At 40.7% G+C, this 22,844-nt stretch overlaps 2 protein-coding genes across 2 annotated transcripts in view; one reads left to right on the top strand and one right to left on the bottom strand.

Annotated features, from left to right (window-relative positions):
- FRMD4B (FERM domain containing 4B) overlaps positions 1–22,844 on the top strand; it is a 360,856-nt gene that overhangs the window by 65,007 nt on the left and 273,005 nt on the right. The window lies entirely within an intron of this gene.
- Positions 16,371–17,125, bottom strand: LOC117083120 (60S ribosomal protein L22-like). The gene has a single exon (XM_033210407.1). The coding sequence runs from the start codon at positions 16,871–16,873 to the stop codon at positions 16,442–16,444; it is 432 nt and encodes a 143-aa protein (XP_033066298.1). The 5' UTR covers positions 16,874–17,125; the 3' UTR covers positions 16,371–16,441.

Raw genomic sequence — 22,844 nt, 5'->3', positions numbered from 1 at the left:
GTTAACTATCCTCATATTATAGTGGAAGAAGCTAGCATTTGGAGAAGTTAAAACACTTTTCTGAAGTGATCCAGTTGACAAGGAATGAGGCTGAGACTTAGCCCAGTCTATTTGATTACAAAGATATTATCTAAGGAATAAAGCTTTGAAAGAAAAAAAAAAAACTCACCAAACCCCTTGAGAGAATCTTACCTTCTCTGTGACTTCAAATGTTTAGAAAAAGAAGTAGCCTTAAGATATGAGAAGTTGGGAAGATGGCTATTATGCCATGGGCAATTTCTTAACATTTTTGTGTTTACTGTGTGTGGAATTAGAGTGTTGGCAAAAATCACTTGGGAAACTACCTAGATGGACAGCATTGCTGATGCAGGTAATCATTATTTGACTAAATTCTGTTGTTTCAAGCCTGCTTGCCATGTGGAATGGTTTTACTACTTCTTATTTAGCCTAAGTGCTTACATAAAATGTTGATTCTCTTATTATAATTGTGCCAATTGATCATATGAATTGGGTCATTCTTGTCATGCCCAATTGAAACAGAGTCAAAAAGCTAGGGGGAAAAAGTACTTGGGACATATAACATTGCCCCAGGAATGTAGTTCTCTTTGAGCCTGGCTACTCAAACTGCTTGCTGTAGCCTGAGACCAGTTTTGTCTACAGCTGCTGAGATAACTTGTTGCAACTCTAGGACTAATTTACCTGTGGCCATTGCCCACCAATTGGAGCTTCCCAGCTTCCCAGAGCTTTACTAATACCAATGAACTTTCTCTTAAGACTGCAAGTAACATTCTTCTTTTTTTTTTTTTTTTTTTTGAGGCGGAGTCTCGCTCTGTCGCCCAGACTGGAGTGCAGTGGCCAGATCTCAGCTCACTGCAAGCTCCGCCTCCGGGTTTCCGCCATTCTCCTGCCTCAGCCTCCCGAGTAGCTGGGACTACAGGCGCCGGCCACCTTGCCCGGCTAGTTTTTGTATTTTTAGTAGAGACGGGGTTTCACCGTATTAGCCAGGATGGTCTCGATCTCCTGACCTCGTGATCCGCCTGTCTCGGCCTCCCAAAGTGCTGGGATTACAGGCTTGATCTTCTTTGTAAATAAAACCCTCAACCTTCTCTTTGTTCTTTGGACATACCAAAGACCACCTAGAATTGAAATTATTTCTTCTCAAATAAAGCATTAAATTAAAAAAAAAAAAAACTAGACTGGTAATTTGAAGAACTTGCAAAATGGTGTTTTACTATACAAAGTGCTTCTCCAAGGAATAGAGTCATTTGGAATGAAAAGACAAACCAAACATTTTAGTATCTCCTTCCAAACTCATCATGAGTATGCTTTAGAAAGAAATACACATCTTGGCAAAACAAAAGCTTTCCCTATTAATGTAAATATGATTTCCATAATGGACTGCACCGTGGTGCCTTCTCAATGTAATTGCAAGAAACCTCTTTGGCTGCACTGAGAAATCTTATTTACCACCATAAATAATAAACTTGTTTTCTGCAAAAGTAATCTCTTTGGAAAATACTGATCCGAAATATTCCCATCATCTTGGAGTCTCTAATGTGTTTTGCAGCTGGGTGTCTTGGGGTATATTTCAACAAACCTCTGAACTAGATTTTCTGATTATGTCCCACAGAGAACTGTGCTATACTGCTGTTAATCTGAAACATTCACTGCAACACAGCAATTTGGTGAAATTATAATTGAAACAAGGTACTTGACCCTGAGGGGACCATAGAGAAAGGGATTTGCTTTGGTGGCTTCTCATGCATCATTTAAAACCTGCCGCCGCTAAATCAAAGTCTCGCTTGTATCTTAATTATACAAAACCTTTATCAACAGCCATTTCAGCTGGGCTGTAGAATGCTGTGCTCTTAGCTCTATCATTTTTCTCTATTTGTCTGTCTTTATTTTCCCATAAATTGAATTACTGTGATTAGTAACAATCTTGTGGAGTAGGGGCTTGCTGTGGGATTCTGGTGACCAGTGAGCAAAGTATAATTAAACCATTGTCATGCAGTTTAACTGAGGAAAAGAGATTTGAAATCAAGGAAAATCAGTGAAGTTCAGTTATTTCACATACACAAGGTAATAAACTGGGCCAACAAGGTACTGCTGATTGCTGAGATCCTTCTGGGATTCACCTAAAAAGAAAAGATGAAAGGGATGTGTACTTTTACCTATATCTAAGTAAATAAGTTCTGCTAAATCGTGTGGGGAGGCACTTAAGAACATTTCTTTGAAATTTTACTTACATTTCTGAGTTGTTTTAATTAAAGAGTCAGTTGAACTAAATCAAATTAACCCTCTCTGCTTCTTCTCTAGCTGAGACTTCCTATACTGCATTCTGATGACTCCTTATGACCATTGCAGCTATGTTCCAGTATTTATTTCTACCTTTTCCTTGTAGTAATAGAACTGGCAAATGGCCACCCAGAATAACAACTACATCCCTGAGCCTCCCTTGCAATTGGTTGCAGCCATGTCACTAAGTGAGATGTGTGAGATTAATTTATAGGTTTTCTTTTTAAAGGGATTGGGTGTCTGCATGTATGTGTTGGTAGGAGTCGGAACAGCTGACTGAGATGAGAAGCTGGATGCTAAGGATGGCAGATGAAACTGTGCCCTGATGATGGTAGAGCTGCCTTAATCTGTCCAGGAACACCTCTGAAAACTCTTAACATAAGAAAGAAATCAACTTCTATCTGGTTGAAGTCACTGTATTTTAGGGTATCTTTGTTACATCATCCCAATACGATTCCTTACTCAGATTTTGAAACTCAGACTATACAGGTCATAGGTCTGTATTGACGGCAAAGTTGGTTATTTTCAGCAGCAATTAACAAATACCTGGACTCAAACAGATTTACACAATGAAGCAGATTTTTAACTCTCAGAACAGCAAGTCCAGAGGTGGAGCAGTCCCTCGGCTTGCTTGATTCAGTTGCTTAATAATATTAAGGTCTCAGCTTCCTTCCCCCTATCCTCTGTCATCTTTGGTAATAGCTTCATCTTCAGGCTGCTCCAGACTGAATATAGCCTGAATATAGCTGCTCTAGTTCAGAGCATCACGTCCAGATAGGATAGCAGTCAAAGGAAAAAGAGAGACAATTTTTTTGTGGCTGCTCCTTAAGAGCAGAAAATTGTCCATAAGTATCTCCCTTCCCCAGTAGTGTCCCTTTCAAGTTTCAACACCCAATATTTATTGCATTCCTGACCCTGTTACTGACCAGGGAAATGAAATTACCCCTAGGCCAAACAGGTCCATCTCTAGGATTTGAATACAAACAGGTCCATATCTCTGGCTGCATGAGAGAGCTTAAGAAATAAACATCACTGGGTGGAATAATGGGGAAATGAGTGATGGGTAGGCCACCAACAGTGTCTGCTACACAATAAAACACCATAAAAGGATCTGAAAAATATAAATGAAAAGGGAAAAAGGAAATAAGTGGGAGGGACGTAGTTCAAACAAGACTGTTCATGAATTGATAATTGTTGGAGTTCATGAGGGTTCCTGATACTTTTTTCTCTGCTTTTGCATATATCTGAAATGACCTGTAATTTAAAAAAATAAAACTTTAAATAAAAAGAAATAATCCCAGCAAAGCAACAGAATAAAAGGTAGCAGGAAAAATTTGATCTGTTTTCATGTTTCATGTGATAGCTAACATTTATTGCACATGTGCTCTTTGTCCAAAACTCTGTTAATCAGTTCAGAATGGCTTACACCAACAGGAGAATTTATTTGCTGGTGTGACTAAAACTTCTCAGGGTAGCTTCAGGCCCAGGTGAGTATATCCCTTGGTTCTGCTTTTTTCCACATTGGTCGGTGCCTAATAGTTCCTGACTGACTCATATTTCTTCAGTGTCCAAAAGGAAACAGCACCCTCCTTTTTAGTATTTGCAGCAGAAGGTCCCCTGCTGGGATCCCATTTACCTAGCATGGATTCTGTACCCACACCTAAACCAGTCATGATCAGGAGAATGTGGTGCTTGGACAGACTAGTCATACTCTTCTTCTGGAGATGGGAGGTATATACTGGGATTGAGAAGAGCTGAGACACCATAGTTGTGATTGTGTCACTTATTTCTCACAATAAAACGTAGGCACATTTTTTTATTAATCCATGTTATAGAATTAAAAGTGGAGGCTTCAGTGAAATCAAAGAGGACACAAACAAATGGAAGAACATACCATGCTCATGGATAGGAAGAATCAATATCGTGAAAATGGCCATACTGCCCAAGGTTATTTATAGATTCAATGCCATTCCCATCAAGCTACCAATGAGTTTCTTCACAGAATTCGAAAAAACTGCTTTAAAGTTCATATGGAACCAAAAAAGAGCCCAAATTGCCAAGACAATCCTAAGTCAAAAGGACAAAGCTGGAGGCATCACGCTACCTGACTTCAAACTTTACTACGAGGCTACAGTAACCAAAACAGCATGGTACTGGTACCAAAACAGAGATATAGACCAATGGAACAGAACAGAGTCCTCAGAAATAATACCACACATCTACAGCCATCTGATCTTTGACAAACCTGACAAAAACAAGAAATGGGGAAAGGATTCCCTATTCAATAAATGGTGCTGGGAAAATTGGCTAGCCATAAGTAGAAAGCTGAAACTGGATCCTTTCCTTACCCCTTATACGAAGATTAATTCAAGATGGATTAGAGACTTATATGTTAGACCTAATACCATAAAAACCCTAGAAGAAAATCTAGGTAGTACCATTCAGGACATAGGCATGGGCAAGGACTTCATGTCTAAAACACCAAAAGCAACGGCAGCAAAAGCCAAAATTGACAAATGGGATCTAATTAAACTAAAGAGCTTTTGCACAGCAAAAGAAACTACCATCAGAGTGAACAGGCAACCTACAGAATGGGAGAAAATTTTTGCAACCTACTCATCTGACAAAGGGCTAATATCCAGAATCTACAAAGAACTCAAACAAATATACAAGAAAAAAACAAACAACCCCGTCGAAAAGTGGGGAAAGGATATGAACAGACATTTCTCAAAAGAAGACATTCATACAGCCAACAGACACATGAAAAAATGCTCATCATCACTCACCGTCAGAGAAATGCAAATCAAAACCACAGTGAGATACCATCTCACACCAGTTAGAATGGCAATCATTAAGAAGTCAGGAAACAACAGGTGTTGGAGAGGATGTGGAGAAATAGGAACACTTTTACACTGTTGGTGGGATTGTAAACTAGTTCAACCATTATGGAAAACAGTATGGCAATTCCTCAAGGATCTAGAACTAGATGTACCATATGACCCAGCCATCCCACTACTGGGTATATACCCAAAGGATTATAAATTATTCTACTACAAAGACACATGCACACGTATGTTTATTGCGGCACTATTCACAATAGCAAAGACTTGGAATCAACCCAAATGTCCATCTGTGACAGACTGGATTAAGAAAATGTGGCACATATACACCGTGGAATACTATGCAGCCATCAAAAAGGATGAGTTTGCGTCCTTTGTAGGGACATGGATGCAGCTGGAAACCATCATTCTTAGCAAACTATCACAAGAAGAGAAAACCAAACACCGCATGTTCTCACTCATAGGTGGGAACTGAACAATGAGATCACTCAGACTCGGGAAGGGGAACATCACACACTGGGGCCTATCATGGGGAGGGGGGAGGAGAGAGGGATTGCATTGGGGAGTTATACATGATATAAATGATGAATTGATGGGTGCTGACGAGTTGATGGGTGCAGCACACCAACATGGCATAAGTATACATATGTAACAAACCTGCACGTTATGCACATGTACCCTAGAACTTAAAGTATAATAATAATAAAAAAAGAAAACAAAGCTTGCAAACAAAAAAATAAAAATAAAAATAAAAAAATAAAATAATAAAAATGGAGGCTTGACAAGGTCAAGTGACTTGCTCAGTCATGTAGCTGGTAATGGGAGAGCTAGGATTGAAACATGGGAAGCTTGATTTGGGGGGCCACAGGTTTCACTGCCTTCAATGAGTGAAACAACTTTTTTTGAACCTAGATCTCTACTGGCTGTGAATCTCCATAGCCAATTCACAAACAGTCAGGTGCCACTCTAGAAGACTGTGTGGTGTAGTAGTTGTGAGCGTGGATTTTAAGAGGCAGATGTATTTGGGTCCAAATAATGCCAGTTATTTACCACTCAGATGCTACTTCTCTTAATAAGTCACAAGTGCTTCTTGGTGAAGTATTTCTTAGCTTTATTAGCTTCTTTCCAGAGATGGGAAAGTTGAGCTCAGAGAACCAAAGTGACATGTCAAATTGCAGACCCAGAGGTACCTCCACTTCTCATTGGCTCCAAAGCCCATGCTCTTTCCATCTCACCAGTGCCTTAGAAACCATAGCGGGACCTCTGGGGGAGAGAGATGGGACAAATAAGCATGTTCTGGCTTTCTAACTTTTGCTTTGCCCAGAAGACTGGGATTCTCATTAAGGTTTTATTTTTTAAAAGACTTCTAGCCAGGCACAGTGACTCACATCTGTAATCCCAGCACTTTGGGAAGAGAAGGTGGACAGATGGCTTGAGCCCAGGAGTTCAAGATCAGCCTGGGCAACATTGCGAGACATCGACTCTACAAAAAATAAAAATAAAAATAAAAAATTAGCTGGGTGTGGTGGTGCATGCTTGTAGTCCCGGCTACTCAGGAGCCTGAGATGGGAGGATCAGTTGAACCCAGTAGGTCAAGGCTGTAGTGAACCATGATTGAGCCACTGCACTCCAGCCTGGGTGACAGAGTGATCCTGTCTAAAAAAAAAAACAAAACAGCAAAAAAAGTTTTTTGCTTTTCTGTTTGTTGATTTTAACTTTGTGTTATGAGAAAATACAAACATAAACAAGGGCAAAATGTATGATTATCGTTCCTGTATCCAGCACGCAGGTTTAAACAATTATCAACTCATGGCCGACTGTGCTATATCAGTACACCATTTCTCCCCTCCTTATTATTTTGAAGCACATCTCAGATATCATATTATTTTTCTGAAAATATTTCAGTGTGTATCCTCAAAAGATAAGGACTGTTTTTCCACAAAAACAATATCATACCTTTAACATTTAAGAATAATCCAGTTTCTAATTAAAGAGCTTCTGCACAGCAAAAGAAACTACCATCAGAGTGAACAGGCAACCTACAGAATGGGAAAAAAATTTTGCAATCTGCCCATCTGACAAAGGACTAATTTCTAGAATCTACAAAGAACTTAAAGAAATTTACAAGAATAAAACAAACAACCCCATCAAAAAGTGGGTGAAGGATATGAACAGACACTTCTCAAAAGAAGACATTTATGCAGCCAACAGACACATGAAAGAATGCTTATCAGCACTGGTCATCAGAGAAATGCAAATCAAAACCACAATGAGATACCATCTCACACCAGTTAGAATGGCGATCATTAAAAGTCAGGAAACAACAGGTGCTGGAGAGGATGTGGAGAAATAGAAACACTCTTACACTGTTGGTGGGATTGTAAACTAGTTCAACCATTGTGGAAGACAGTGTGGTGATTCCTCAAGGATCTAGAACTAGAAATACCATTTGACCCAGCCATCCCATTACTGGGGATATACCCAAAGGATTATAAGTCATTCTACTATAAAGACACATGCACACGTATGTTTACTGTGGCACTATACACAATAGCAAAGACTTGGAACCAACCGAAATGTCCATCAATGATAGACTAGATTAATAAAATGTGGCACATATACACCATGGAAGACTATGCAGCCATGAAAAAGGATGAGTTCATGTCCTTTGCAGGGACATAGATGGAGCTGGAAACCAGCATTCTCAGCAAACTATCAGAAAGACAGAAAACCAAACACCGCGTGTTCTCACTCATAGGTGGGAATTGAACAATGAGAACACATGGGCACAGGGTGGGGAACATCAAACACTGAGGCCTGTCGGGGAGTGGGGGCTGGGGGAGAGATAACGTTAGGAGAAATACCTAATGTAAATGACAAGTCGATGGGTGCAGCAAGCCAACATGGCACGTGTATACCTATGAAACAAACGTGCACGTTGTGCACATGTACCCTAGAACTTAAAGTATAATAATAATTTTTAAAAAGAATAATCCAGTCAATGTTAACCTAAATGTCTCATGGAATTTTGTATTTTCTGAAGATTTTTTTTTTTCTTTTTTTGAGATGGAGTCTCACTCTGTCACCCAGGCTGGAGTGCAGTGGTGCGATCCCGGCTCACTGCAATCTCCGCCTCCTGGGTTCATGCCATTCTCCTGCCTCAGCTGGGAGCCCACCACTGCGCCTGGCTATTTTTTTTTTTTGCATTTTTAGTAGAGACAGGGTTTCACCGTGTTGGCCAGGATGGTCTTGATCTCCTGACCTCATGATCCGCCCACCTTGGCTTCCCAAAGTGCTGGGATTACAGGCGTGAGCCACTGCGCTCGGATGAAGATTGTTTTTGAATTAAGGTCCAAATAACATCAGCTTTTGGGGATTGGTTGGTATGTCTATAAAGCCTCTTTTAATCTGTAAGTTTTCCCTCCAACTCTGTTATTTCCCCTTGCAATTTAGACATTGAAGAAAATTGGTTATTTGACCTGCAGAGTTTCTCACAGCCTGGACTTTGCTAATTTCATTGCTATGTTGTCATTCAGTGTTCTGTTTGACGCTTGTTGGTAGTTGGATCGAGATAGTTGTTAAGATTCAGGTTCAATTTTGTTTCCTCAAGACTAATTTATTGATGGTGTGTGTTCCCTCACACCTGCTTCCCCGGGATTGCACTCTGCAATAAAGTGCTAGTACCCAAGCTTTCATTTTGTAATGGAACATAATCTGCATGCAGTAAGTTTTGACAAATGCCTACACCTATGTGACCCACCCTTGCATCCAGATCTAGAGCAATCATCAGCCCAGGAAGTTTCCTTAGGCCCCTCACCAGTCAATCCACTCTTCTCACATTCCTAGGCAACCACTGTTCTGATTTATTTCAGCATCAAGCTTCACCTGTCCTAGAATATCACATAAATGGAATCGTGGAATCTAACACATACAGTTTTGCCTGGGGGAGGGCAAGGAGGTGAATGGCATTAGGAGCCCCATTGCATCGGATGGTCACTCTGGGATATTAGCAATCAGTGATGGATCCATTAATTCGTTAAGAGCTGCAAAGTAGTGATATTCTAATTCTGTCAGTTTTTCCTTCCTGTCGTAGAAGGACCACTTCTATAAGAAAGGGATCTCCACATTTAAAACATTTACAAACCATTGCATACTGAGTATCACATGGTCTTTACTTAATCTGTAGTCCCAGTTTCATGTTTTAGAGAAGAGAAAAAAGAAAAACACCATTCCCAGGCCTTATCTGCCTCAGTAATCATATATAGGTGACAGTTTACTTTCTGACCTGCACACAGTCTATGGAGAAGGGCACTGCTAATATTACGTTATCCCACTGTACTCACCTGCCAAGCTAACGTATTTTCAAGGTGCTCTCTAAATGGTCAAAAAATACCTCTGTCCTGTTACCAGAAAACTTCCTGGCCAACATACGCTTCCCATTTCTGACAGAATAGGTATTGATGGGCAAAAAAAGTGACCAGCATGTATTTTAAATTACCATAAGCAAAAGTTTAACACAGATCAGTTGATCATTTATTCAGAAAGTCAGCCTTGTTTGCTGCAATAACCTCAGAATTGGGAGCAGCAGAGTATGCACATGGTAGTTGCCCCACAAATATGTTTGAATGGGTACATGAGTTAAGTAAAGGGTATAGTGTGCTTTTCCAAATGAATCAAGGTGAGGCTTCACCTATTCACTGTTTATTCCCTCTTGCTTCCAGGGTAGTGTTTCAGGAACCTGCCTGCTATGGGAATAAGTGATTAATCATCTTCTGTGATACCCAGTAATCTTTCTAGTGGGTGGATCTCTAATAGAGAACCTTTCAAAGCTGTACTTAGGAGATAAGGCAGTCATTTCTTTGTGCAGAGAAAGTCCTCCTTTTGCAAATTTCCTTGTACCTTTAGCTTTATACATTATGAGCCGAAGTTTGCTTATGGACTTCCTTAGAGTCATGGTTACTAATAGTTGAGGAGTTTCTCTTTGGATAACTTATAAGTAGAGTATTTTATGAAAGAGCATAAGACTTGGAGTCAGATGCAGTCTGGCTCAAATCCCAACCCTGCCTCTATTACATTGTGTCATCTCAAGTCACTACTCAGCCTAACTGGAGCCTTAATTTCCTAGTCTATAAGCCAAAAGTAATAGCTATCCTAAAGACTTACTATGAAGATAAAAAAATAGGATCTATAATGCACGCAGGTCATTGCTTTGAATATCACTCACTAAATGAAAATATTTTGATCATGAACTTTAAATACAAGTATTTGTAATTATTTTGGTCTACGCTGGAAGTGATGTATGGTATATGTACTTCAATGGGCCAGAATTATGAGAAAAACTCAAAATATACCAAGTTAGAACCTCACCCAGGTTCCCTGAAAAACAGATGCCCCAGGCAAAACTGTATGTGTTAGATTCCACGATTCCATTTATATGATATTCTAGGACAGGTGAAGCTTGATGCTGAAATAAATCAGAACAGTGGTTGCCTAGGAATGTGAGAAGAGTGGATTGACTGGTGAGGGGCCTAAGGAAACTTCCTGGGCTGATGATTGCTCTAGATCTGGATGCAAGGGTGGGTCACATAGGTGTACGCATTTGTCAAAACTTACTGCATGCAGATTATGTTCCATTACAAAATGAAAGCTTGGGTACTAGCACTTTATTGCAGAGTGCAATCCCAGGGAAGCAGGTGTGAGTGTGAATAATGAGTGAGCAGGGAGGGCAAGGAGGTGAATACAAGGAAGTGCATCATAGATGAGAAAGCTGGCTTTGTGACAAGCTGACTCCATGGTCTTCCAGGGGTGTCTTAGGAGAAGCCATATGAAATTATTATGCTTCTGAGCAGTGCAGGGGGAGACAGGAAGAAGAGTTCATCGATCATTTCCCTGAGAGACCAGGAGGAATCGCGTGCCCCATGTACCTCAGTCGGTGGCTGTGGCAGAGGCCTTGGCTACCTGGCTGTACAGCAAGCCATTGCCAGGGCCTCTCAGGACAGAAACAAGGCTAGTGCACAGATACTGGGTGATTCACAAGTGACTCAGGTGTAGGCACAGGGTGGTCTATGCATGGTTAAGGGTAAGCTCTGCAGAGCCGAATGCATGAGTCAAGATCCTGTCTCTACCACCCACCAACTATGTAGCTCTGGGCAAGTGACTTAACCTTGCCAAGCCTCATTCTCCCTGTAGCTGTGCTGTTAGTGGCCCTGGGCCTACCCCAGAAGTTGTCTTCAGACAGTTCTCATGCACACTGACAAGGCTGTTTGTGTTTTTTACCTGAGGGCTTTCTCTGGCCATAGGAATGAACTGCTTCTCACTATGACACAGGCCAGACATCAGGAAAGGAGACGGAACATCTCCAGGAGTGACCCTCAACCAATGAGGAATAAAACTGCAGGATAAAACTGCGGCCTCCTAGCCCCTCCATGGGAACATTCTGAGGCATGCTCACACAGTCTCAGACAGTTCCCGGCAATACTGAGCTTTGGTTAATTGCGGCTCTAGTTACTGTTCACAAAGTCACCATGTTTTGGCATCCTTCCCTTCCCTGACTCCATTCCTCACTTCCCTACCTATGCTTCCTGGTAATATTTCCCAGAAAAATTCCTCGTCCCTGACTCCTTGCCTCAGGGTCTGCTTTTAGAGAGACCCAACCTTAGGACATCACCCATCAGCAAAATATCGTGAGGATTCATTGGGATAACACAGAGAAGGCCCCCAGAGCAGGCCTGCCTCTTACCAAGTAGAAAATAAATGGAGCAATCATTTTGGCTATTTCACCTACAGGAAGGATGATACCATGTTATGTATCATCCAAACGGGGCACTTTTGAGAGGGAAAGGTGGCACTCTGTTAATTACTCAGAGAAACAGGTAAAAACTGGGGCCGACCTGGAAAAATACAGGATGTATTATCACCTGACAGTCATGCTTTCAGTAGAAAAGAGGTTTTCTATACAAAGGAAATCCTAGCCTAGCCCAAATACTATAAACACCCCTTAACTGTTTCATAAATTCACTGTTTGTTTGAAGAGTCCATGATCTGTTTCTTTTTTTTTTTTTTTTTTCTTTTGAGACAGAGTCTCACTTTGTCCTCCAGGGCGGCGTGCAGTGGTGTAATCATAGCTCACTATGGCCTCAAACTCCTGGGCTCAAGTGATTCTCCCACCTCAGCTGCTCGAGTGGGTGGGACTATAGGTGTGTGCCACCATGCCTGGATAATTTTTATTATTTTAGAGACGGAGGTCTCACTGTGTTGCCCAGCCTGGTTACTTTTATTTATTGATTTATTGATTTTAGAGATGGGGGTCTCACTATGTTTCCCAGGATGGTCTCGAACTCCTGCCTTCAAGCAATCCTCCCACCTCGGCCTTCCAAAGTGCTGGGATTACAGGCCTGAGCCACCAGGCCTCACCAATTTCACATTTTTATGTGTCATTGTTTCTTAAAGTGGAGGTGTGTACTGTGCTGCTTTATTGCCTTAAAGAGATAATATTAAACCTCTAGTTTGCAACTTAATGAAAATGTCACTTACAAAGAACTGACAGGGGATATCACACACAGAGAGAGGTGCTTTACATCTAAACACAATGGAAGGAACTATTCACACTTTTCCTGGTAGAGTAGCAAATTGAATTTTGAGAGACTAAAAACTTCAGATGTAGAAAGCTAATATCCAAATGTGATGCATTTGAAAGAATATGAGAATTATTGTTTAGATAGTGTTGACCAAGAATAGCCGTTTCTCATAGTGAAAATAAGAACTGTCGAATCTCAGCTCCAATTAGAGCTGGAAGGAGCCCTATAGATCATATATCTGGTGGTTCACAAACATCTCTGCTGCTGACGTCACTTAGAGGAGCTTTTGTAAATATGCAGAGAACTAGCCCTTACGCTGGGAGGCCACAGATGGCCTAGAGGAGGGCTCAGGAAGCTGTGTCCTATGGGCAACCTGGTCAAATCCAGACACACCCATTTGTTTCCATATTGTCTGTGGTTGCTTTGATTACATAATGGCAGAGTCAAGTCTGAGTAGTTGTGACGGAGATCATATGGCCTGCAAAACCTGGAATATCTGGCCCTTTATATTACAAATTTGCCTCCTGCTAGCCAAAAAGAAACTGCATTTTAAAAAGCTTTCCAGAAGATTCTGGTGTGCAACCAGTTTTGGGAATTACTGATGACAATTTGTGTCCTCCATTTACAAATACAGTAATCCAAGAGCCCCAAAGAGTGAAGTGACTTGCCCAACCTTGCTAAGCCGAGACAAGGCTGAGGAACATCTCACTTTTTAAACCTCATCTTCCTACTACATCACCCTGTCTCTCTAAAGATGCTACTACCTTCCGTTAAAAATCAGCCTCTTCACTTGACCATTGTGGAGCTCTGCAGACAGCAGTCGGTTCTCTGGCCAACAACATTTGATGATGAATAATACAGTGAATTGGCTTGTCATCTGGCATCGTAACTTTCACGCATGCCAGAACGCCTTCCCTTTGTCACGGGCACCATCTGGGTATAAAACCATGTGGAATTTCCAACAAATGGCATATGATAGACATGTGTGATGGAAATCTCTGAAGCGAAAGGCTGTGGGGAATGAGAGGGGTCATGCATGCTGACAGAGAATCATTTATTCCTTGGTTCATTCATTCAACAAACATTTACTAGTGCCTTACTATATAGCCAAGCACAATGCCAGGCACTGGGCATTTAGTTTCTCTCTTCATGTATCCTATAATTTGATGGAGGTAAACAATAAATAAAAATAAATAATGGATAACTAATTAAATAGATAAGTAGATAGAGACACCTACAGTTGCTGTGAGTTTATTATAGACCAGCACAATTCAATAGGGAACACAAAAGAGGTAACAATTACCAAGTGCCTGTTATGCCCCTGGTAGTCTTTTGACATGTTATGTATGTACTGACTAATTTAATGCCCACAACAGTCCTGTGGAGGTAGATGCTATTAATACTTTAACTCTCATTTTGCAGATGGGAAAACTGAGGCACGGATTGGCTCATTGTTTTGCCCAAGGTCACATGGCTAATGGTGAAGCCAAGATTTCAATATATGCAGTCTGACTCCAGAGTTTTCAATCAGTGTGTTTTGTGCCCCTCATAGAAGGATGCCAATCTAAGAAAGCACCATTAAAGCTGTTCTGGTATCTCTCACAAATGCATAGCACATACAGGCATTTTATACATATGTAATGAATGTATGAGTGGATTAAGGTATACATATATCTATATATTCTTAAAAATTGTGTCTAGCATAAAATGGACTGTAGTGAGTCCTGCATTATCCATCCTCATTTTTTTTTCCTTTCTGAGTATTTGAGCTATTACCAGCTATTTCAGCCAAAACACTGCTGCACTTTAATAAGAAAGGTGAAATGCAATAATTAGACAGAGCTCATTAAATCAGTTAAATGATTCTGAAGTAGGAACCAGAGAACCATAATTTACTGAAATGTTTGAAGTATTAGTATGCAGTGAGAATAATAAAAATATGAAGTGAAATTGTTACAAGATCGCTGCAAGAAAAAAGGCAGTGGATCATAAACATAGAAGTACCAACGGTGTATTTATTGCGTTTTGTTAGCACATAAAGCACTGTGTGTTTAGCAGGAAGTTAAGCACATTCAGAGTCTCAGGAAGTGTGTGTGCCCTAGAGGTTTGTAAGGATCAGATTCTTCTGAGTTGATTCCCCATTTCAGAATGAATCAGCAGGCAGGCGTTCTTCAAACCAGTTTTAAATGACATCTTTGTGAATCGGAAGCAGTGGGTCTTTGGAGCAAATTAGACTCCTTTTTTTTTAAACCAGCCCATCAGCTTCAAGGTTAGACTGGGTTTTTTTGCCACCTCATGGAAGACCCACATTCTCCCTAGGTAATAAGAGTGGAATCTACCAAGTACACTGGCTCTGATTACAAGCGTGTTTTTCCAAGCCATGTTTGAATCTTAATGGCCAACTTTGGTCCTCTCAGTAATTAATACCCTGAAGATATCCAGATACTTGTTCTGCTCATGGGATATTTAACCATGTCAGATGAAAGAGGAGAATTTGACTGGCTATATATTTTTTGAAATCTTCAAATCCTGTAACATGGTTAATTAGCCCATCAAATGTCCGCCTTCCATGTTCAGTCTTTGTATGCTGAGGACACATTGTAGCTCTTCCCTACTTTTTGGCTAACCCCTACTTTAAGGCTCAGTTTAAATGTTGTGTTCTCAGAAACCCATGTTAAATCTCAGACTAGACTAGTTTTTCCTGTATCTTCCCATCTTTCCTGTCCTTTCTGTTAGTATAATTTGCATAATCATTGTTTAATGCCTCATGCTCTGTGAGCATAGACTGTGTCTATCTAGTTCACCATAGTATACCCAGCCCACATTGCCCAATGTAAAAGTCTAATCAATAGTCATATAATAAGCACATGTATCCTAGAAGCTAATGAGCTCTGTTTGACCCCATCTATGAGCGCTTTCTGGGCTCTGTGGTGTAATTTTTGTTATTAATTTGCCATTTGCTTACAAACTCTTTTAGTGTGAGTTCCTCCAAAGCAGAACCTGAGACAGTATCTTGGGTGCAGGAAGCTAGTTTGGGAGAGGAGATTCCCAGGAAGCAGGAGAAAGAAGTGGAGAGAGTGAACAAGAGATGGAGAAAAGCCAAGAAAGATGGCTTCTACAGGCAACAGGGGCTCCTGTCTGCCAAGTCTGCAGCCCAGAGGCTGGGACATTTATCCACTGCTCCCCATTGTTGAGGGAGGGTGCAGACCCGCTGCCCCGGCGGGTCTTACCTCCTCCTAAAAGCAGAAAGACAAATGGTGGAATAATGCGGTGGGAGCCATCCATATTGCTAGAACTGTCAACCTCAGCTAAGGCTGAAATTAGGGAAATGTGATTGTGGGGACAAGGGTCGGCTACTAAGCCAGAAAACTTCTTTTCTAAATACACTTTCTAGTCTAGATAGAAATGGTAAACTGTGCTTCACAAAGAATTCAGTGGACTTTTTAAAACTTTTTAACATAAAGAAAAACATCCATTCTGTTTGGAGGACAACCTAAATAATTTAGGGGAAAAAAAAGTGGCACAAGATTTTAACACTTCAACCTTGGCCATGTTACCATTTTAGTGGAGGGCAGTAATGACAAGCAATGTGCCCAAAGGGACACACTCCCAGGACCCCAAGTAAATGTTCAAAACCTGGTAGAAACATTGTTGCTTTTTTTTTTTTTTTTTTAGTTCCCAAGTTTTATTCAAGAACTCATACAAAATATTCTGGATAAATGAAATTTAATCCTCATCTTCCTCCTCTTCTTCGTCCTGGTTAATTTGGAAGTAACATAATTCGTAACTCTCTTTGCTGTTAGCAACTACGCGCAACCAGTCACGTAGATTATTATTCTTCAAATATTTTTTGGTGAGATATTTCAAATACCTTTTGGAGAAAGGCACCTCGGATGTCACGGTGATCTTGCTCTTGCTCCTTTCGATGGTCACCACCCCTCCGCCAAGGTTCCCAGCTTTTCTGTTCACTTTGATCCTTTCTTGCAAAAACTGCTCAAAATTGGCAACATCCATGATTCCATCTTCTACAGGGTGGGTGCAATCAAGAGTGAACTTCAGAACCTGCTTCTTTTTTTTGCCCCCCTTTGCCACAAGCTTTTTCACAGGTGCCATGGCGGCAACGGAGTTAACATTGTTGCTTTTTATGTAGACTAACATATTTTTTTTCTCTATCTTCAATATAGCTTATTTTCTCTTTTTCTTATTACAAAAGTAAAGCATGTTTATTCTGGAAAACTGAGAAAATACAACTAAGAACAAAGAAGGAAATAAAAGCCATTTGTATTTCCCTTACCCAGATATAGCCATGCTAACCGTTTTTTCCTTTCAGTTCTTTATCCAGACATTACAAAAATATAACGATCCTGTTCATACCATACTTAAAATTTTGCTTGCTGTGGACATTTTTCTATACTGGTAAACATGAATAAATAATTCCCTCCTTTCTTTTCTTTTTTCTTTGTTCCTTCATTTCTGTCTTTCTTTTGCAAAAATAACTTTAACTTTTCCTGGTTACAAAAGTAATATATGTTCATTGTTAAATACACACACACACATACATACACTTGTGCGTGTGTTTATGTGAATTAGACAGCACAAAAGAAACTTCTACCATTTAAAGCAGGAGTCTGCAAACTTTTTCTCTATAGGACCACATAGTGAATATTTTTAGCTTTGTGGGCAACACAAACTGTGTTGCAGCTACTCAGCTGTGCCATTTTAGTACAAAAGCAGCCATAGACAACATGTAAAAGAAAGAGTGTGGCTGTGTTCCAATAAAACTTTATTTAGTGAGTCCAGGGTCTAGTTTGCTGACCCTATCTAGGGGAAAGCACTAATAACGTACATAGGCTTTTTTTCTTTTTTTTTTTTTTTACAAAAATGGAACCATACTACATAAACTGTCTTGTATGTATTTAAATATTCATTTGTGTCCATTGTGTGCCAGCTTATAAACAATGGTGTATACAATGGTGAACAGGACAGACAAGGACCCTGCTTTCCTGGAGTTTACTGCAGGAGACATGATTAACATAATAAGTGCTCTGAAAGTAATGAGGGGGCTGTGATGGAGAAGAATCAGCTTTCTAGTGTAGCATAACTTTTGCAACCAATCTCTTCTTTACGGGCATTTAATTTCCTTAATTGTTTCTATTATAGACTACACTGTCATAAACATTTTTGGGACTAAGCCTTTATGAAAAACCATCATTTTTCCCTTAGGCTAAATTCCTTGAAATGGAATAGCTGAGTCAAAAGGCATATGAATTCTTTTTAGTCTTTTGCTAAGCATGATCAAACTACTTTCTAGAAAACGTGTATCAGCTTATACTTCTACCTCGGTTGGCATTTTTTTGTTGTTGTTGTTTTGTTTGTTTGTGTTTTATTTTTCTTACTTCCTTTGTGCAACCACTTTGAGTTTCATGAATTGACAAAGTAAAATGAAAGTGTCATAAATCTTAGCTGTGAAACAGAAATGAAGAGATAGGGAACCATATCATATGAGGGAGAGGAGCCCTGTTTCAGATGTGTTGTCTCTGGGGGCATCCTGTGATTCAATCCCTATATAATAGTTGGAAATAAACCTCAGAAGTTCTTTACAGATACTAGGCACTAGTTATTAACTGCCTTCACTATGTGCCAGAAACTAAGCTAAACCCTTGATGTGCATAATCTGAATTAAGCCTCAAAGCAAAATGGAACTGATTTCAAGTCGTTCTGATTTAAGCCTCAGAACAAAATGGAAGTGAGAAGCTACAAATGGCCAGGTGATGGTGGAACAGGATCCTGAACCTAGAGTAGAAGTCTCAAGCTGCCAGCCCTGTGGTTTGTTTTCTTTGGCTCACATAGTAGGAGCCAGCACAATGTTTAAAATTTTATTAACATAGTTAAAAACATTAAAAAATTGGAAAGTGTCACATAAAATCCATAGTTAAAACTTCGGAAAAATTAAAATACCTAGCCACACTTGGGGTCACATTCCTACTTGCTGTTAGTTGGGTAGAGTCAGGGAGTATCTCCTTCTACACACGGGACAGGAGTTCCTATGATGATACTATTGAATTGAGATTAAAGCCCACTCAAATTCCTCCTTCTTCATTGCTACTGTTATCACTGGGGATACAGCAGGAGAATGTGTTCTGCCTCCTCATCCATCTACTTCTCTTATGTATTTGATTGCCGTGGGCTGTGGGATGGTATAGGCCTGAGGAGGAGGCAGACATGAGTCCAGCCCACCACTACGATCCCACTTGGGTCCTAGTGTGGGGGACACATCAATGCTTGCTTAGGTGAGGAGATACCAAGTTCTTGTGGGGACTCTTGTCTTCTAGGTTTCTGCCTCCCTCCTTTCACATCCGTTTTTCTCACTCATCCTTTATCCGTCATCTGAATTTCTTTCTGGTACACATCACTGCACCTTTCTTGGCCACATGGATTGCCTTTCTGCATCTCACCTTAGAGAATGCACTTGGCCAGGACCTGCTCTCAAAGGGTCAGGTCATCATCTCCTCCTTTTTCCAGTTCCTCTCTGCCAAATGCTATGCCCCCAGCCAGGTCACGCGCCCGTCTCTCCCCCACTGGGAATCCATGCGGAGACTGGTCTTCTACAGGTAATATTCCTGGATTTTTTAAACTTGAAACTCTCTGTGTGTCTCCCTAGGCTAGAGGACAACTCTGATAGTCCTAGTGGCTTTGAGAGCCAGCGTTTGGCTAGCTCCAGGCATCACTTTGTATTTTATTTATTTAGAACTGTATTATGCAGCCAAGGAATCTGCTTTTACATACATGTGGTTTCCAGGTGCCAGGCGCTATGCCCGGTGCCAAGTCAGAGGGTACCAGAAAGCAAAGGACAATCTGAGAGTCCGAAGGTGCCATCAGAGAGTAAGGACCAAATGCAAGAGTATGACCCCTGCACCAGGAGTAGATTCAGAAGGTCCCTGACACAGAGCCAGCCAGATGAAGGAGGCTTCTATAAGGTGCTGCAACACAAGACACTGTACATAGATACAACTTGTAAAAACACCACATCAGGTCTTTTAATGCCCATCTACTCAAGCCCATCTCTTCACCTCTTCCCTAAGCCCACCTGACTGTCTGTGTCTTCAATAAACTCTCCCGTCCCCACATTTCTGGAATTGTGTTGTCCAGTATGGAAGCCATTAGCCACACATGGCAACTGAGCATCTGAAACATGGCAAGGCCAAATTGAGATGTAGTGTAAATATAAAGCACACACTGGATTTTGAAGTCTTAGTAGAAAAAATAGAATGCAAAATATTGTATCAATAAACTTACATTGGCTATATGTAAAATAATAATGTTTTGGCTATGTTGGGTCAAATATATTACTAAACTTATTCTATTTTTCTTTTTTACTTTTATTAATGTGGCGGTGGAAATCTGAAAATTACACATGTGCCTCTCATTTGTGACCCGTGTTATGTTTCTGTTAGATAGTTCTGTGGTAGAGTACTCCCTACCTAGCTACATGAAATGTGCTTCTTTACAAATTTGCTATTTGCTATATATTCTCAGTCTCTAAATAGGTATAAGACAAGACTAATGTCTAGTTTCTTTCTGTTTCATCAGTCTCTGCCCAAGTGTCCCTTTTTCTATTAGAGATCCAATGTGTATTTCATAATGATTCTTTCATTCACTTGACAAATATGTGTTGAACTCATACTCTGTGACAGGCTTCCCTGGGAACTTAATAAACTTTAACTCAATACCTAGCATAATCCTGACAGGGTAGAAATTATTAGCTTTGTTTCATAGATAAGGAAATTGGGGTAGAAAGTCTAAATGACTTGCTCAAGGTCACCCACTTGGTAAGTGGCAAGAAACAATTTCACTTTTGTCCAGCTCCAAATCACATGCCCTTTCTACTTAAGCATGCCAATCCTGTTGGTCCTTCACCTCTGCCCAGTTGCTCCCTCAATACTATCTTCTTCTTTATATATACACACTTATTACAATGCTTGTTAATAGTCCATCTTTCCCAGTAGACTTCATGTGAGGACAGAAACTATTCACCTTCCGATCACTGTTGTATCCCTAGTACTTTGCACTGCCTGGCACTTAGTAAATATCAGGTGAACATATGAAGGAATAAATGATGATACCTTCTTCCTCCTACCATTATAAAGTTCGTGTTGAATTCCATTTTCCTGGAGAGGATACAAATTAGAATAAAACTCTACAGCTATCTCTCAGCAACTCAGTGTCTCAACAATATTGTAAACATTTGTTTTGTATTTTATTTATTTAGAGCTCCATTATGCAAAGAAGAAATCCATTTATGTGAGAGTCTGGGAAAGAAATCTCTCCTTCCCTGCTTGTCTCTCTTTCTGCACATTATGTTATCTCAGACCAACATGACACAACCAGCCACCTGTCTTTTGTCAAAAGAGAATATGCATCCTCGCAACAGCTGTGTGCTGACTGTTGCCAGGGCCTTAACACAAAATTGGGACTGGTGGTTTTTTTAAAAACTATCTTGGCATAATTTTTTCATTATGGAAGTGATCTGAATAGGTTGTAATATGCCAGGACCACCTAGTGGTTATAAGAAGGAAACCATCTCACCCACCAGAGAAGAAAGGCAGCCTGGCATGGAGAGAGGATTGCTGAGCTACAAACCACAAGGAATGGTTGCTAGTTTCAGTTTTGCCATGTTCTGTCTCCGTACTCGTGGATGGATAAGCCATGATACCTCATTGCTGTAAACCTTATTTTTCATACCTATAAAGAGAAGACATTAAAATAGACCAGGGAGGACAGCACCATGGCTTGTGTACCACCCTGCTGTTGCCACCTTCCACTGCAGACATTCCCGATCAATCACAATATACTCTTCCATTGATCCAGGCTACAGCTTCATAAACCTTATCACAGCATTTCCTACAGCTATCACCCATCAGTCACTGATCATTGCCAGGCCAACAGTTCTTTCTGGAGTCTCACAAATGTAGGTAGTGGTTTATTGTTTATTTGTTTTGGTGCAGGATAGAAAGAAAAGAGATCACAGCAGGACATTTTTTAATTCTCAAAAACCATCCCTACTTTACTTGGAAATCACCACCCTGGCTATGAAGACATCACACATCATCCTCTGAGATTCCCCTGATGTGGAAAGGTCCTTGGGGCCCTGCTGGTTCCTGGAAGCACTGAAAAGGCAGAGACTCTGAGGGGAGGGAGGGAGCCACATTCTTTCTGAAGCTCTGCTAGAAGTCATCATTAGGATATGGCTGCAGCCTTGTACATAACCTAAAACTCTGAGGGATTAGCTGGATTGTGGGAATTTCTTCTTGTTAGTCAGAACCCCAGTGTGCGGCTCTTCAGATCACTGTTTAAATTTGGACTTCTCTGGAAAGTTTGATTTAGTGGGAAGGTCATCAGAAAATGACTTTTCATGGCAAATGTACCATCAGATGGAAAAAGGCCACAGAACTGGCTTACTTTTGTTGTTGTTGTTGTTCTGTTGTTGTTGGTTTTTTTTTTGAGGGAGACTTTCACTCTTGTTGCCCAAGCTGGAGTGCAATGGCACAATCTTGGCTCACTGCAACCTCCGCCTCCTGGGTTCAAGCAGGTCTCCTGCCTCAGCCTCCCGAGTAACTGGGATTATAGGCATGTACAACCACGCCCAGTTAACTTTTTGTATTTTCAGTAGAGATGGGGTTTCCCCATGTTGGACACGCTGGTCTTGAACTCCTGACCTCAGGTGATTTGCCCGCCTTGGCCTCCCAAAGTGCTGGGATTAGTGGTGTGTGCCACCACCCTATTTTGTTTTTTTGAGACAGTGTCTCACCCTGTCACCCAGGCTGGAATGAACTTGGGCTCAAGCAATCCTCCCATCTCAGTCTCCCGAGTAACTGGAACTACAGGCCTATGCCATCATGCCTGGCTAATTCTTTTCAGGCTGGTCTCTAACTCCTGGGCTCAAGTGATCCTCCTGCCTGGGCCTCCCAAAGTGCTGGGATTACAGGCATGAGCCACTACATTTGGCCTGAGCTGGTTTACTTTTTTAAAGCATGAAAACGTGAACATAAATAAATGTCTGAAAGTAGATAATCATGATGGCTAATGATTATTGTCTGCAGGCATTGTATGAGATGCTTTACAAATTTCA

Source organism: Trachypithecus francoisi, unplaced genomic scaffold (genome assembly GCF_009764315.1).
Source record: "Trachypithecus francoisi isolate TF-2019V2 unplaced genomic scaffold, Tfra_2.0 Lachesis_group0, whole genome shotgun sequence".
NCBI lineage: Eukaryota > Metazoa > Chordata > Mammalia > Primates > Cercopithecidae > Trachypithecus > Trachypithecus francoisi.
This window is presented reverse-complemented; position numbering and strand designations above follow the sequence as displayed.

Excerpts from the sequence above, each read along its gene's own strand:
- LOC117083120 (XM_033210407.1), bottom strand. The coding sequence starts at position 16,873 with ATGTTAGTCTACATAAAAAGCAACAATGTTAACTCCGTTGCCGCCATG.